The sequence below is a fragment of the Melanotaenia boesemani genome, chromosome 10 (assembly GCF_017639745.1).
Source record: "Melanotaenia boesemani isolate fMelBoe1 chromosome 10, fMelBoe1.pri, whole genome shotgun sequence".
Taxonomy (NCBI): Eukaryota; Metazoa; Chordata; class Actinopteri; order Atheriniformes; family Melanotaeniidae; genus Melanotaenia; species Melanotaenia boesemani.
Genome location: NC_055691.1, coordinates 19,492,094 through 19,509,316, shown reverse-complemented (window position 1 = coordinate 19,509,316; position 17,223 = coordinate 19,492,094). Strand labels below are relative to the sequence as shown.

The 17,223-nt window shown below is 38.6% G+C and overlaps 1 protein-coding gene across 2 annotated transcripts in view; it reads right to left on the bottom strand.

Annotated features, from left to right (window-relative positions):
• LOC121648139 (transcriptional enhancer factor TEF-3-like) overlaps positions 1 to 17,223 on the bottom strand; it is a 47,741-nt gene that overhangs the window by 29,069 nt on the left and 1,449 nt on the right. For both annotated transcript variants that reach the window (XM_041998093.1, XM_041998094.1), the window contains exon 2: positions 9,839 to 10,184. In XM_041998093.1, coding sequence (XP_041854027.1) covers positions 9,839 to 9,845 — 7 coding nt within the window. In that variant the 5' untranslated portion in view covers positions 9,846 to 10,184. The remainder of the gene's footprint in view (positions 1 to 9,838; positions 10,185 to 17,223) is intronic.

Sequence of the window (17,223 nt, the reverse complement as noted above, 5' to 3'; positions counted from 1 at the left end):
AAGTTTCAAAAACGTTTTTCATAAAGCTCTCAAATAATTCTCAGATTTCCTTAACTTATGCAGCTCTTTATGATCCCATACAGAGAAATCCATGAGTTCTTATGAACTCAATCTTTCCTCCTTTCCACCCTGTTAAACTTGATTCATGAATCTCACGCTGAGCTCAGGCAGAGGAAATGAAAAGTTCTCCACAAATACTCCCTTTTTTCATCTCAAGATTTCTTTCTTTTTTTCTTAATCTAATTTTATTTTTTCTCAACAAATATTTGTTTCAGTAATCCTCACCCTCAAATAATATATATATATGTATGTGCTTTAATGATGAATGCAGTGCAACAGTTACTATTTCAGTGCAGTATGAAAATAAATCTCTATATTCTAAAATTGGTTTTCTGTACAAGAAATTATAGTATTTTTTTAGCTTTTAAACTACCTTACTGTCTGCAAATTATCACCTTTTCAAGCTGAGTCTTCTTATTATTGACTGTGGCTATGGGTTTTTAGACTCACAGACCTACATGCAATATGCTTAAACAAAACAATACACAAATAAAATGCACACATGGCTTCATGGCCTAGCCCATTCTCCCCTGGAGGAGTTTATTAGACGTAAGGACAGTAACCTCAGGACCAGATCTTCTAGACGGGACTGTGAGGTGCTATTTAGAAGAACGGCTACAGGACAAAACACTATTTCTGTTACAGGTTGAATGAAGCGGAATAATCTTCAAATAACTTTACAAGAGACTTCCACCTTTATTGCTTTTGAAAAAGAGCTAAAGAAAATGTCTCAAAACCAACCAAATGTGTCAACATAGGTGAGGTTTGATGTATATAATGTATTGTTGTTTTTATATTGTAAATTTTGTTTTGTTATTGCTTGTCATGTTGTTGTTTTTAAATGTTTGAGGACTACGAGTGGACAGTAGCTTCTAGCTAAATCTGGCATATTTACACAATGTCATGAAAATGTACAAAGTGTTCATTAATGTACACTGTCCTCATCAAATAAACAAATAAAATAAATAAAAAGAAAAACACTATATATAAGAAATATTTTAGAGTTAACATTTTCTATGAAATGGTAAAATGTCTCAGTTTCAACATCTAATGTGTTTATGTTCTACTGGGATTTATATATGGGTTTATGCGATTTAAAAACAATTATATTCTGTTTTTATTTACAGTTTACACAGCATACTTGCTGCTGCTTGTTTTGCTTTGTTTTGGCTCTGTGTGAGTTGCAGAGGAGGCTGTTAAGAGTGGGACATGACGGCAGAGGAAGAGTTACTTCCTCCAAACAAAAAAAGATTTTTTTGTTGTTGTTATAGAAGAAGAAACCAGCCAGTAGAGCATGACATGTTTAACACCTGTAAGATAACCACCAGCTTTTTAATCCTGAAGGTAAATGCACAGCACTTTGGTTTAAATGATGCAAATTTTTATACAACATAACATTAAAATACTAAGTTATTAAGTCTTTTGTTATTTTGTAAGTAAGTAAAACTTTATTTACATAACACCTTTCAAGACATAAAATTACAAAATGCTTCACAAGAACCAACAACCAACATAAACATGAGAAATTAAGAAAAAGCTCATTTTAAACTTTTTAACTGGCTTTTTAAATAGTTCATTAATCTCACATCCAAAGGAAGAGAGTTCCAGAGTCTGGGGGCCACTGAACAGAAAGCTCCGTCTCCTTTTGTTTTCAGCTTTTTATGGGGCACCATCAGCAGGCCCTGGTGACAGGACCTCAGAGACTGCCAGGGATATATGGCTTCAGAAGCCCCTCTTATATAACCTGGTGCCTGTCTGTGAAGAGCTCTCCAAGTCAGCAAAATAATCTTAAATTGCACTCTGAAGTAAACTGAAAGCCAGAACAGTTGCATTAAGATTGTCCCATGTGAAAACCTGGAGGATCTTGTCAGAAGCCTGGCAGCAGCATTTTGAACAACTTGCAGCGGATCTAAGGAGGTTTTACTAAGACAGGTGCATATTGCATTGCAATAATCCAATTGTGATGAAACAAAAGACTTAATAAATATTTCCAGTCCAGGTCTAATTCAGGTCTGTGACACAACAGACCTTAGTCTGGCAATATTTTTCAGATGTTAAAAGCAATAATGATCGAGAGACTTGGAATACGCATCCAAATTCAAACCAGAATCAAAGGTCATGACAAGGTTCCTAACAGAGGACTTTGCCAAAGAACTTTGAGGTCAAAGTGCCTCCTTTATCCCAGACATGCATTAGTCTGGTGCAAAGATTTTTTTAATCTTGTATGCATGAACACTTCCTGAACTCCAATATGTACACTACTTTAAGACTTTACGAGCAGAATGCAGTAAAAAAAAGTCAGCAGAAAGCTGAAAGAAGGTTGCATTGCAGAGCTTTTTAACCACTGTGCATCCTGGACATGCACTGTAAAAGAGAAGATCTGAACAAGAGACATCAAACTGTTAGCCATGAGTTTTAGTCTATATTATTTACCCAGAGAGTTTACCTGTTATTCTTGTAGCAGTTTATATTATACCTGGCTGTGGCATCATCAGCTCCACCATTGCTAGGCTACAAACACAGCATCCTAACACATTCACTGCAATCTCTGGAGACTTCAACGTTTCTCTCTTTGCAAGGTTACTAACATTTCAACAATTTGTCAGCTGCTCCAAAATAACATCTTTGACTTATTTTATGCAAATGGTGAAAATGTATATAGCTTCTCTGCCCTGCCTCCTTAAAGAAAATTAGACCATAATCATAATCTGGTTCTTCTCACCTCCACTTACAAATCATTCAGCAGCAACCAGTCATCACACAGACTTTTAAAACCTAGTTGAAGATGCTCTGAGAGGGTGCTCTGAGGCTACAGACTGGAATATCCTCTGTGAACCGCATGGAGATGACATCAGTGCCATGACTGAGTGTGTGACAGATTATATTAACATCTGTATGGACAGCATTGTCCCGACAAAAACAGTTTAATGCTTTCCCAGTAACAAACCCTGGATCATGGTAATTTTCCAACTGATTTTAAGGTCTATTATCACCCCTAAAATTTTATTTCATTTACTCTTTCAAAATGAACCCCATCCAACTTTATTTTTAATATAAAATTAGTTTTGTAATTACCAAAAGCATTATTCTTGTTTTGCTCAGGTTTAACGAGAATTCATTTCTGTCCAACCATGCTTTTAATTTATTCACTATTAATCACCTGTGTTAGAATTTGTAAGTCACTGCCAGAACAAAAATATTTGTATCATCTGCAAATTAAACCTTCATCAATACTTTTGAAACCTTTTATTTATCATTGATTTAAAATATAGAGTTAAGGGCCCAACACTGACCCCTGGAGGACGCCACAGGTAATGTCTGTACATGTTGAACAAACATTTCCCAATTTCCAAAACTGCTTCCTTTTAGATAAGAACTTCCATGCCATACCGGTCTAGATTCTTGAATAATATATCATGATTTATTATGTCAAAAACTACATTTTTTTAGATCTACGGATATCCCCACAGGATACTGTTTTTGGTCTATTTAACTTGTGATTTCCTCAACTGAATCAATTGGTGCCACTGATGGTGCTCTGTTAGATCTAAATCCACTTTGACTGTTTGTAGTCCAGGTGTGTTGAATATTTTTTTGTTTGTTCAGATAGAGTGTTTTTTTGGCAATATCTGCGTTGTGGTTGGTTAGGCGCTCATTAATGAAGACGTTTGTACCTTTTAGCTTCCTTGCCTGCTGTAATCTTGTGCTTTCTTGTAACAAACCTCACGATAACAGCTGGTTTGTCTCTGATATTTCTTCTGGGCAGAGGGTGGAAAGCCATGACTTTCCCACAGTCCAATTCTATGCACCTGGTCTGCAAAAAAGCGTCCATTTGCTGCTCCGTGGAGCTGACACTCAGGTCCCCGAGTTGGTGGCCACTGCTCGAGTGTATGAGCAGGGTTTTATGTCGAGCCCAGTAATGATGATGTCGTTCATCCTGATGCCTTGCTTCAGGTCGGCAACTCTGCTCTGCAGGAAGGTGATCCTCTTATCCTTCTCCTTATTTTGGATGTGGAGAATTTTCACCTCCTCCACCAGCACCAAGATGCCCTTCTGCTGCAGCCTGACAGCAGAAACTTCTTCCGAAAGGAAGTCGAACAACTTTTTAATGTCGCCAACCTCCTCAATTACAGGTGCCCTCTTTGGACCCATCTTTCATCCAGTTGCATTAGTTGTAAATATAAAAAGGAGACATTAAAAGCTTATGTCAGGTTTCACAAGGTGTCTCCTTTATGTCTCAAGTATGACATGATACTAATTTTATGTCTCACCCTATTTCTGTGTCCTCACCTTTGAAATGGAAAATAATGAGCAGTACACTTTTCTTCTGGTAGCCATGTATAAAATGAATGGAGGCCATACAGGTCGATGTGTGAACATGAGTTAATTAAAAAATTAAACAGCACCCGATTTCATGATAATCACCTTCAACCCAACCCTTTCAGTATTGTATTTGCAGATGTTTTTTTTAGCCCTGAAAATGTGAACATGTTTAATTGATAAAGAAAAAAATGTATGTGGATTGACGCTAAGTGAAATTATGGCTTTGGAAACTGAATCTTAATACTGAATATTCAGTTCTTTGGTATGATTGTAGACTCCAGATAACATATTAGCTTTTTGATTCATCTGGAACATCTGGATGAGGAGAGTATATTTCAATGATTTAATTTAACTTTATCAGTATTTGTTGATCTCTTTTAGCTGCAGATAAATGGGATGTAGTGTGTGTGAGGTTCAATAGATCAACATATGAGATCCTTTTTAGCTTCCATCTTGTTGTCTAGATAAAGTAACACATGTTTTGGGTACTTTGCGAGACAGAGCAAATGTGCACATAGAGCGTAAGAGATGTAAAATTAGAGATTCTAGAGGTTCACTATTGGCAGGGTATTCCCCCAAAAACCCTCTACCAAGCTCCAAATCCCATGAGTACATGAAGTTCAGAGTCAAGGCTAAAGAGTTGCTATTAAAAGAGTTGTGTGAACCAAAGGGACTCCATACTCTAAAACCAGAAAAGGTTTTTCTATGAGTTGTTTATGTTCTCTGTGTGCCTGTAAAAGGTTTCTCCCACACTGCATGCAAGCTGGTTTAAATGGTGACTCTATTTAAGCTGTAGATTAGACGGCACAGGTACAAGTCTGCTGGGCTTTTCTGCATCTATGTTAGCCTTGTGAAGGACTTGCAATGACAAAGCAGGTATAGAGCATGGATGGATGGAGAATGTGGTTATTTTGCATCGTTAAAATGTCCCTTAAACTAACAACTAAGTTATCTTTTTTAAATTTCGACACATGGTCTACTGGAGAGTTATATAATTATGGGAAACCTTATAATAAAATCTGTGAGTTGTAAAAAGATTGTTTACAGTAACACAACTATCTATACCATGTATAGTGTTTACAGAGTGGTTTGTTCATTCCACAGTCACAACCTAACAATTCACTCCTAAAAAAATCCTTTTTTTTAGACTGCTGATTAATTTTTTATGAAAAACAAAATATTTTGAGTTCAACTTAATTCAGTGTCCAAATTAGTTTATATAAGGTATGATCTCTTTGCTTATAGAAACATAACACTTCGGAAAACTCCACAACCAGAAAAACCCAGATTTTAATTGAGTGAGTTTTTAAATCTTTTAATGATTATCCACACCTGTTAAATGTGTCTCAGCTGAGTTTAATGATTTCCAGTGAACTGTAATAACAAAAAGGATTGTTACTGAAGCTTTATTTATGTTACTATTGTCAGAATATATAACTACCATAGTCCAGCTTCAGGTAAGCATCTACACTGCACTGAGCCTCGGTTATCAAAGTGAACCCACTAAGCTGAGCACACAGAATTCTGGAGGCTTCTTCACAGATCAGCTGGTTAAGGTGACTGGTGAATCTCTCACTTTACTGCCAAAGTTTTACCCTGAGTGAGGACCTGCTGTTGCTTTCCACTGACCTTTACATCACAATCTTAATGAGACTGACTTGAGACGAAAGCATATTTGCATCGCCAGACTAATACAGACAACAGGATGAAATTTTCACAAATAAATCTCACTGAGAGCATGACACACCGTGAGGGCACTCTGTTCAGAAACGATTGTCTTGACTCTAACCACTTCTCTCTCCTTACAGGAAATCAAGACACATCAAAATGTGAGAACAGTGCTCCTCATACAGATGTTAGGAAATCTAGTGTGAGGAAACCAAACAGCTGCATGGTGTGATGCAAGAGTAAATGCAGCTAAACAAAAATAGGACTCAGTTGACATGAAATAAAATAATTAAGCTTACAAAAAATGACACATCAATCATACTGGCAGATATATGGCAGCAAATTAACAGAGAGGATAATCATATTTCCAGAGCCACATTCTTCTGCTGAGAGCTGTCAGCACATGGGTGCAAGTTTGGGTCTTTTTCTCCATTATTGCAGCATGAGGCCCTTTGACCACGGGGCACATCTCTTACTAAGAGCCATGCAAGGCAGGAAATGTTTTCCTTGGCAGATGCATGTCGAATTACTATTGGAGCACATAACCTCCACATTATCCATGACACCGTCCCTAATAAGCGAGCTAATAGGTCTGTTGAGTAATGGGCACGAGGAAGAGCGCAATGCATAGCATTATGGGAAAAAATGTATGGCATACAAGCAGAATATGGGGCAAAAACATTCCATTTAATTAAGAGGTTACAATGCAGAAGGTGATTTGAACACATTCCTTGTGTTTGGCTGCCTGGAGACTCAATATCAGATTGTTTAGCAAAGAATGGCATTCATTCCTCATGACGGAATTCGACCTGAAATATGTCGCTCTTAGCCGACAGACATATTTCTGTTTGTTTTGTCTATGAATCCATATTTAGCCAGTGTGTGCAAGAAGACTCAATAACATTTCTAAAACCACCATGTCATCACTTCACAACTTCATGTACGACTTTTGAGATATTCTCAGCTGACGTTTGATTTAGCTACCTGATTTAAGACCACCCATCAGCGCTTTAACATTAACAACACTAAAGACCTTGAAAGTGGCTTTGCATTGATTGTAGTTGCTTGAATGAGTTGAGTTGCTAGCCAGAGGTAACCGCCGGGACGGAAATAAAGCGGGAGCTGCGGGAGCTGTAAAAACTGTAAAGGAAGGGCCGCCATGGCTGTTTAAGAGCCAGTGAGGTCAAAGCAGGCCGTACACAGCCTTAGTCCTGCCTTTTTCTCAACTCATAAATCCAGATATGTCACAAGGCTGTCAGGTTGAACTCAGAGAGCAGCTGGAGGCGAACTGAAAGGCGGGCAGAGCAGTTGACAGACCCGCCCTAGAGAAGAGACCACTCACAATGGAGATCTGTCTAAGACAAAGAAATACAATGGCTGTAAATTAGTACCAATTGGTGAATCCAACCCACTCCCAACTTCTACATCTCATTTTACAGCACAAGGGCAGGTGTGAGAGGATTGTGCCATGCCCCAAGGCCTTGCAGATCATCACTGCCCACCTTGGTGTTTATTCGTCCACCCCTCCTCCTCCCCTCCAGGCGCTCAAAGGGTAAACGTCTATTCTGGTTTACGGTTACAGCCAAGCTGCCTTGAACCCTCGGGCTTCCAAGTGCACATGCCATTCCTGGCAAGCCAACGCGCTCCCTAGTGCACATCACCTGCCACTGACCCCCAGGGAGAGGAAGGGGTACCTCAGTGCCTTCCTTGTCAAAAAATCCATCCAAAATCCCCCCCACCAGCCCCCTCGACACAGAGTGCGACACCTGCCCCTCCATCCTCTGCCTCCCCTCCAACTATTATTACAGGCTTTATAAGGGTTTAAGTGTTGATCAGGGATGGCAATGACCTCAATAGAAGGCTAAGCTAGGCTAGGTTACAGCTAACAGTTAAAGGAGCTGTTGGGCACTGTGACAAAACAAGGCGATGACAGAGGCTGTCTGAAAGCGCCACCGCCTCCGTCCGCCCCGTTTTCCACCGAGCAGATCCGCTATCAAACAGTCAGGCAGGAGGTTTCACTACCATCTGTCAGCAAATGTCTTTCAACAAAACGCTGTAGACACCTCACCTTCCGAACACCTGCTTGATGATAATGTCCACATAATCTTTATTTTAGAGATGAATAAAGGCAAAAAATCTCTCAGTGGTTCTGCTGAAGGGTAAAAATTCTAAATGTCAAATTAAGTTAAAATGTCACAAATTTAACATCTTAGCACCAATATAAGTATCTATTTGTATACTTAATTAGTGTTTTCCAGATTTTACACTCTGTGTAAATTATCCGTATTTCAGGTAAAAAAGTGAAATTCAGATGTGCTCAGAGTGTTTGTGCCTGTTACATATACTATCATAGTCTTGTGGGACTCTGTGGAGCTGGCAGCTGCACAGGAAATGGGAGTGATGTTACTCATGAACACAAGAAGCGGGAATGAACGTATATGGAGGAGAGTCCATGTGAAACAAACTCTCCAACCATAATAAAAACTGTTCATACTGACAAGTGTTTGGGCCTACAAAATAGAAAATAGTCTGAACAAAAAGAGGTCTAAACGCTCAAAGCTTGTAATAAATATTCAAAACATCTTTCTCTGAATGCAACATAAAAACATTCCTACTATGATTTCTTCTTGGACAGCTTGGAGAGCCAATGATCATACTGGAGTTTAAAATATTTTCTTGCTGATAATAATCTAAAGAAACTGTTCCCAATCCTTGGCATCCAAACCTTTAAGGTGTGCCATTTTAATTTCCCTTCTGGGATTAATAAAGTATATTTAATTTAATTTTCATTCATTCATTCTTTAGATTTCATTAATATAATATAATATAATATAATATAATATAATATAATATAATATAATATAATATAATATAATATAATATAATATAATATAATATAATATCACAAACATTTATTGGATTATTGAAAGTCTGTGTGAGGATGAAGCATCAGTTAGGCAGCAACATAAACTGGCTGTCAAATGGAAACGTGCCTTGAGTTGTTATAGAGATGTTGGACATAAACAAATTCATTACAGAGCAAATCTACAACTCTGTAAAACAAAAAAAAAAAGGCAGATTTATTTTTTTTTTTATACGTAGCACACCCTGTGGATACATTCACTCTCTACGATGAGTTCAAAAAATAGCCCCATGGCCCCAAATCAAACACCCTGCAGCACAATGACAAGTTGAAGAGGAGCAGTCCACAGCAGTCCAGTATCACTATGCATGCATCTGTATGCACCCATTTACTCAGCACCAAACTGCACAAGCATGCTAAAGAAGAAATTAAGTCTTGTTTCACCGATGTTGACATGTACTTATCAGGGAATGACGAGTGTTGAGCCTATTTTTTTTCCAGCCTCAAGAATGTGAAATACCTTGGCTGTGAAGATTGGCTCACTTACCTTCAAGCTAATTCAATGGCAAAGAAATATTTACACAAAGGAACAGCTTTGAATTAACTAAGGTCATGATGTTGCACTCAGACTGGTAAAACAAGCAGATTCATGGGAAATGTTCTCATTCGGCACTATGAACCTGTTTGACTACCTGACATTTCTACAGTGATTCCCTCGTAAATTATCATTTCTAAGTGGAGTTGCAGAGATAAACTGGTTTTATACTGAGATATATTGGTTTTAAAACTATAAAACTTGAAACAAACAACTGCTGACTTACTGGAAATTAAGACTGATCCCCAAACAAGATGTGTATGTTAACTTATCACTTCTTTTCAATGGACAGTGGTTCACAGACAGTATGACAACAGAGGTGGGCGTACCGTACATCTTGCCCTCATCAGAGAGGATGATCTTCCTGCGGCCGCAGGGTGGGTAGATGGCCAAGGCCTCCTGGAAGCTCTGTTCAATGTCAGGGCTCCACACACCCTCTGCATCATTCTCCAGGGGTTTGTCAAGTCCATCCCCCAGCTCCTCACTCCCACCCCTGGGGGAGGGAGCCGGCACCCACTCTGCAGACGTGGTGGGGCAACAGAAGGAAAACCACAAAGCGAGAGGTGGAGGGCTGGGGTTTGTGGCTGATAGCAGTGGAAGGAGAAGGGGGCTTCTGCAGGGAGCACGCCTGCCTGTATGAAATCCAAAGGTGTGATGAAGATGGTGATGATGAGTCTGGATGTGGAAGGAAAGGAGAAAGAAAACAGTTAAGAGTTTAAGAAAGCGTTTTAATGGGGTCACATAACCGCAAGTGGCTAACAAATTTAATGAATGTGTATCTTCATACTTAAAAAACTTTGTCAAATAAATGTCAGTAACCATGTGACCACCTGGGCAGAATAGTGAACCTAGAAGGTGCAGCATTAAGGCAGATGCAGGAAATACTCCTTTTCATGATCACATCAGCTCAAAATCTGCTAACCCTGACTTGGAAATAGCTCCCCAGGTCATTAAATGGGTTAATGCCAACATGAACACAAATAAAGAGGCACCTGGTGTTGGAGGAGAGGGTGGATGTACTGGAGGAGCAGAAACACTTTAAAGCTAAATCCCAGTCCTCAGAGACACTCGTGCCAATGACGTTCATATGAGGATATTACAACCAGAAGGCTTTTCTTGCTGTTCCTACCTTAATAAAACCTTCCATTGAGATGTTAGTCCATGTATTTAGGCATTGTTTTTGGTGGGATAGTATTATAACAGCCAGTGGAGTAATTTAGAAAGATTAAATGGGCATTCCATTGGTCCAAAGAGCAATGTGATCCACAAGGAGGGGTTACAGGGGGCGTTTAAGTCGCAACAGATTTACATCCTGTTTGCTCCAAGCAGCAGTTTGTTTAGGGTATGTGCACTTAAACATTTGAGGGGGAGAGAATGAGATAGCTGCCAGCTCCACCTCTTCCTATGGACAAACGTGCTGGGGAAAAACTGGGGCAGTAAAAAAAAAAGTAGGACACAATAAAAAAAACAGACCTGTCAGATTCATGAGTCAGTACAGACGAGTTTTCTTTGTCTCACTGTTTTCCGCAGTGAAACTCAGACGTGTATATTTATGCTGAAAACGGGGAAAGCAGTGATCATTATCCCACTTTGAATTCGAAACATGAGTGTGTTTTTAGTGCTCTAATGAGCAAGAAGTGAGTAAGAATCCAGCCAGTCCTCCCTCCTTGTCACACTTCCTTTGAGCCACCTGATGTTCAACCACGCTTCCTGTTGAGCACCCGGCAATTCTACGTGCATATGTACAGATGCAAACATGAGGATGCACATGGATAAAATAATGTCACAACACACACACAAAAAAAAAAAACATATGGAAAAATATCCCAAGAAATGGAGATATCTGTTCTGAAAAATAAAGCCAGTGTGTAAGTACAGTGAACCTTCTCCTTATTTAATGCCCTGTTGGGTACAACCTTTCTGGAGAGGTCTTACACCTCTTACATTACCTGAACTTAATCTTTCCTAAAGATTTTTGGCCTCAGTTGAAATGTCTTTATGTCTTCAGTGTCTTTATAAAAACATCATGTCCCTTTTGCAAAATACAGTCCCATTCAGACTACTATATGTCATGAAGCTGGGTATGATTTGGGGTGGGGCTGCCTTGGTATGATTATTGTGTCTTCTATGTATGATCTGCAAGTTCTGCCCTTGCTTTTGACAGCAATTTAGAAACTTAAATAAGGAAGGAACCAAAATGCAACATTTAGCACTTTCATACTTTGTTTTAATGTGTTTTGTACCTGTAGCACTTTTATTATACTTAGTCTGTTTTAATGTGTTTTTATTTATTTCTTTTTCTGATGTTAAGTATTTTTGTCAATTTGAGTGTTGTTGGACGGTGCTAGAAAAATAAACTTTGACTTGGTTAACTGATGGAAGTTGTATTTTAGTAGAAGTAGTAATAGTTCTAACTAAAAACAAACACACACACACACATTTAACTGCAGGGGACATCCACAAGGGGGAAGTGGAGTGAGCTCTTCTTAAGAAATTACTTTAATTAACAGGAATATTTTGGTTATTGTATCATATATGGGAAATTACCAGTCAGTCAAATGAGATGGTTTGCCAACTTAAACCAGAAACAACTGGTAAGTCACATCATTTTAATCTTTGCCAAACAGACAAGTCAGACATGATGCGCCAAGTTGTTTCTGTTCTCTAATACGTGTCCAGTCTTATTTGAAATAAAATAAAAAGGAAAAAACACTTCAAGCAAGTAGAATTTCTTTAATTATTTTTCTCTTTTTCCCCATGTTTTCTTATTTACATCTTCTAAATACTAAACAAAGATGGTAATGGAAATTCTGCTTTGGAGTGGGTGGAATCTAGGGTTGCACATTATATAAAAAATTGATTACTGCTGCAGTATCAACATGTGCAAAATCCATAGCAAATACAGTCTGACCTTCAACAGGACAAACATGGCGTATTAATGAGGGATGATTCCACTTAGAGTATGCACTGCTTTTGTACATGTACAACTAACCAGCATGAACAAGTGCAGAAGTGGAATATGACCCTTGTTAATACACCAGAGATTAGCATTATTTTAATATTCAACAGTTACTGCATATTGCATATCACTTCTTCCAATATCACACAGTCCTTGTGCTATCAATTCCGCTCTGACATGGTCTGAGTAAATCTTAAGTCCTTCAGCAGGCAAAACTTGGGACGTTCTATAGCTTTAGCTTACAAATATATTTAAGAGATTATTTGCACATGCTTTTATTCATTGCAACCTATATATGCAGAACAGTATTTATGCATCATTACAGTATCAAATAATATTCAAAAGGACAGAATACAAATAGAGAGTGGAAAATAAGCACGTATTAGACAAGTTATGATGTTCATTTATGTTAATTCATCAGTGTCATGATTCCCCTTTTAGAAAAGAAACAATTTGTTAAATACATGATGAATTCTTCATTATGTAGTGATAATACATATTCCTAAATGCTGAATAACCCTAAAGGGAAAGTGTAAAGTGACGACACACTTACAGTGTGACATTGTTTATAATCCACTTTTCAACATGTCTGTTCTTGTGAGGCTGTGAGAGTTCAATTATTTAATTAACTCATTTGAGCCTCTACCAAAAAAAAAAAAAAAAGAAAAAAGAAAAATAAGAAAAATCAGCCTGTTAGCTTCTTTTCCATTGAGCTAAATGTTTGGATCTTTTATTTAATTATTTATTTATTTACATTTACAAATACAGATTAGCTGTAGTTCTAATTTCTTCTGTCTTTATCTAACCTAACTTTTCTGGATTAAATCACACATGAAACAACTTACATTAGTTACAAATCTTATGTAATGTGTCTTATGTGTCTTTCTTGTGTGCATTCCAGTAAGTCCTAATCTTGATCACAAGTTTACCAGCTACTCAGTAGTGAATAATTTGGACTTTTTTGGTCACAACAATCATAACTTATCTGAAATAAATAAACACAACTCAGATGTGAAATTTCTATTGTTTGTGCAACTGATTCTTCACAGACTACAACTCCATCTCAGGGCCACCGCAGGTCACTGTGAGATATGTGCTGGCCAAAAACTATTAGTGTGCAGCTCTGTGCCTCCCTCAAAGCATTCAGGAGGTTAATTAAAGTAAGCCTTGCCTTAAAACAACCCCCCACCTACTCCCCCATCAACATCTCCTTCTTACCTCACCCATCCAGCCCAGTCCATCAATCGCCACTCCACCCCATCCCCCCAGCGTGGCCCCTCTTGCCCGGATCTACTCAATCCCCCAGCTGGTGCTGCGGTCAGGGGACTACATAGCCCTCTGACTAACTCTGACTAACAACTGCACAACAGTCTCCAAATATAACAAATGCAAAAATGCCTACAAATCCTGAAAAAAAAAAAAAAAAAGTCTCAAGCTCACACACGCAAAGCATCTAACTGGCTTCATTGTGTATGCACGGCTAAAAGGAACATACACAACCTGGATCAAAGCCTTCTGCAGGTAGCCCAGCCTCTGTTCACCTTTGTCCTGGGGCAGAAGGGCAGACAAGGCAGCTTCATGTGGGGAACATCCCATGTCCATCAACTATGCAGTTCACTAGTTAAAAACAGCCTGACATTTTTCAACAAGTATTTCATCAAGGTCTTGAAAATATTCCCCAGACAGACATTTGTGGTTCCCATGCTTCATCATCCCCTTTGTTGGTTCCACATTTGTCGGTTTGGTACAAACTATAGGACAGGCTGACATGGAAATTAGTTTCCTCTTCCGGATGAAATGTGTTGTGAACGCTCGGTGAAGATTTTCCATCCTGCCCCATCATCAGGTTAAATTCCTTTTTGTAAATTGCTTTTATTTATGACTAAAGACTCAGAAAATGAAACCCATATCTGAATTAAACCTGTTTAACATATTGCTTAGAGGCTTAATTTTGGCATTTTATCCAAAGCCACACTAGACACATTTATGTTGGAAATAACTAAATGCTGAAAATGTATTTGTAGAAACCATCACTCATAGTGCAGACTGTATGTGTGTGAGGGCACAGCACGTGTGTGTGCTCAATCTCCACTAATCAGGTCGGGAATGCAATGGCAGGAAATGTTTTTGAAAAGAAGGCAGCAGTATGGGATGGCAAAAAAGCGAGAGGTGGCGTCAAATGACTGGTTTGTTTTATTGGGTTTTTGCTGAGAGCACATGTTCTCTGGCACTGAGTCCCGCTGAGCTGAGCGAGGGGGAGCCTCCAAGCTACGCACACTACAACCACACATATCCACATTTTAGATTTTAGACGGTGCCTGTTTATGTTCATAGGACAATCTTGAGCTTTTTTCTTGAACACATATAAAGAATGTTAATAGTACAAAACAAGTTTTAACACAAAACCACTATAGGGCAAAAAAACATATTATTTTTACAATCAGTTAACCTCTCGTTAATTCCATTGATTAATCCCCACTTACAGTGACAGAGAATTATTAACTGCAGCTCCACATGTTTCAGCTCTTTGATTCAAAGCCATGAAACTTGACTGCTTTGCCCCAGTCTGACAGCCTGCTTGGCTGTGATTTCCAGCTGTGGGAGACAGCTGTTTTCAGCAAGTAAGTTCAGCATCATATGACGTTTGTGGCTTTCTAAGATAGCGGGGATGACCGAGCAGCCACCAGGTGGGAATGTGTGTAAAAGTCTACATATATAGACTCTGAACTTTTCCTTTAACTGAGTCAAATTCAACATCTCCAAAGAGTTAAAGGAAAAAGTGAACAGAGGGTTTATCAGATCAGCCCCAGATAAACCATTAGCCTGGCTGTAATCAATGGGCAAACAACAGTCACACACTCTGCACAGAGCTGCAAGTGCTGTGCAGCGAAGAAGGAGAGGGAGGCGCAAAAGCCTTTGTTCTACAAGGCTCATATCTGAGGCATTATTCGTTTTTCTCATGCGAGCGGGGGAGGAATGATCGCTATGTGGGATGAGAACAGCAAAAAAGAAAACAAAAAAGAACTCCTCCACAGCGGAGTGGAGCTGTCTCAGGGCGACTCAACACACAGGCAAGACAAAACACACAGTTTTTCTCTGCTGCTCACACACCTTTACGCACCTTTTTTTTTTTTTTTTTTTTTTTTTACACCCAAACCTTCTTGCTCCTCTCATTCACCCACACAAACACATCTACCTCCAGGCCCCGCCGCATCCACCCACGCACACACACACACACACACACACACACACACACATACACAAATGCTACTGTGATGCAAGCAACACAACTTTCTAGTTACAATATGAGTCTGTCTGTGAGTTCACAGCATATTTAAAAACAAAAGGGCCAAGGCCTGGAAAAAACCCAAACTGCCCCCTGTGACACACTTCAGAGAATCTGACAGGTGCCCGCCCCCCCCCAAGTCCATTCCACCTGTTGCTGCACTGGAAAACACACTCGCCTCAGCTGCTCTATAGGACACCATATGACACACACATGCATAAAGACCCCAAGTCTGCTGTTTTACACACAGTCATTAATAAAAAAGGAATTTAAAGCTAATCTGTTTATTTATTTTTTTTATTTATTGTTCCAGCTTCTAAAAATGTCTTTTTTAAAATGTATTTAGTATCTTGGTTTTGTTAAATAATGAGAGGGATTTTCTACAGGGCATTTTCTCACCTATTTATTCAAACAACTATCACATGAAATAATCATTCTTAGTGGTAATCTGGAGTTACGATGTGTTTCAGTTATTTCTGGCACGTTGTACATAAAAAGCACAAGCAAATTAACCACTTCACTCTCACACGCTGCTGGCGGTTAACTTTCCAAACCGGTTTATGGAGTTTCCTGCATGAAGATCGAGAAATAGACTGAATCTTCTCACACCCCACACTGCTCGGCTGTATTTCCAGTAAGAAATCCAAATCTCACTCAAGAATCGATGCTGCCTGTCCGTCCTTTCCTGCTGCTGATGCATTACGATGTTAAGGAAAAGCAGCTGTCTGTAGTGAACTTCATTCTAACGGCTGCAGCCTTCATGATGTTTGTGAGTGAAAACCAGACGGGGGTGTTGACACAAACTAGCACAAACACAAACTGTGATATTTAAAAAAATAAATAAATAAAAACCGTCTCTAAATATGAAAATTATTTGACATTCAAATGATTAACAATGACGTCATTGAAAGGCTGTCAACGCAGTGTGGAAATATGACATTATTGTCAGTTTACCCAGCTGTTTTCAAACAAGTCTGTAAAGACTTTTATTAAATTGTACAGCTAAGATCATGATTATTATTATTGCAGTTGTACTATTAACATGACGCATATGATAATATAAATAATTAAGGAATATGTATCATAGAACAGTTAGGAGTCCATCTCCGGCCCCACACACAAACTCCTCAGCTCAGTGTGAGTGGTTTTGTTTATGTTAGGCTTTGTGGACTGTTTATCACTTCATCTGCTTATCTTTCCACTGTTCATTAAGTGTGATTGTTCTTTACAGCCGCTTTTGTATAGTTATGGTCACATTCGCCATCTTCCTACGCTCAAAATCTGAGCGAGTTCATTTTTAAAAATGTATTTATTATTATTATTTTTTTAAGTTTATATATATATATATATATATATATATATATATATATATATATATATATATATATATATATATATACTTTTCTATTTGTATCCCATTTACACTTGCGTCCTAAATAATCACATAATTAAAACTAAACATCCAAAGT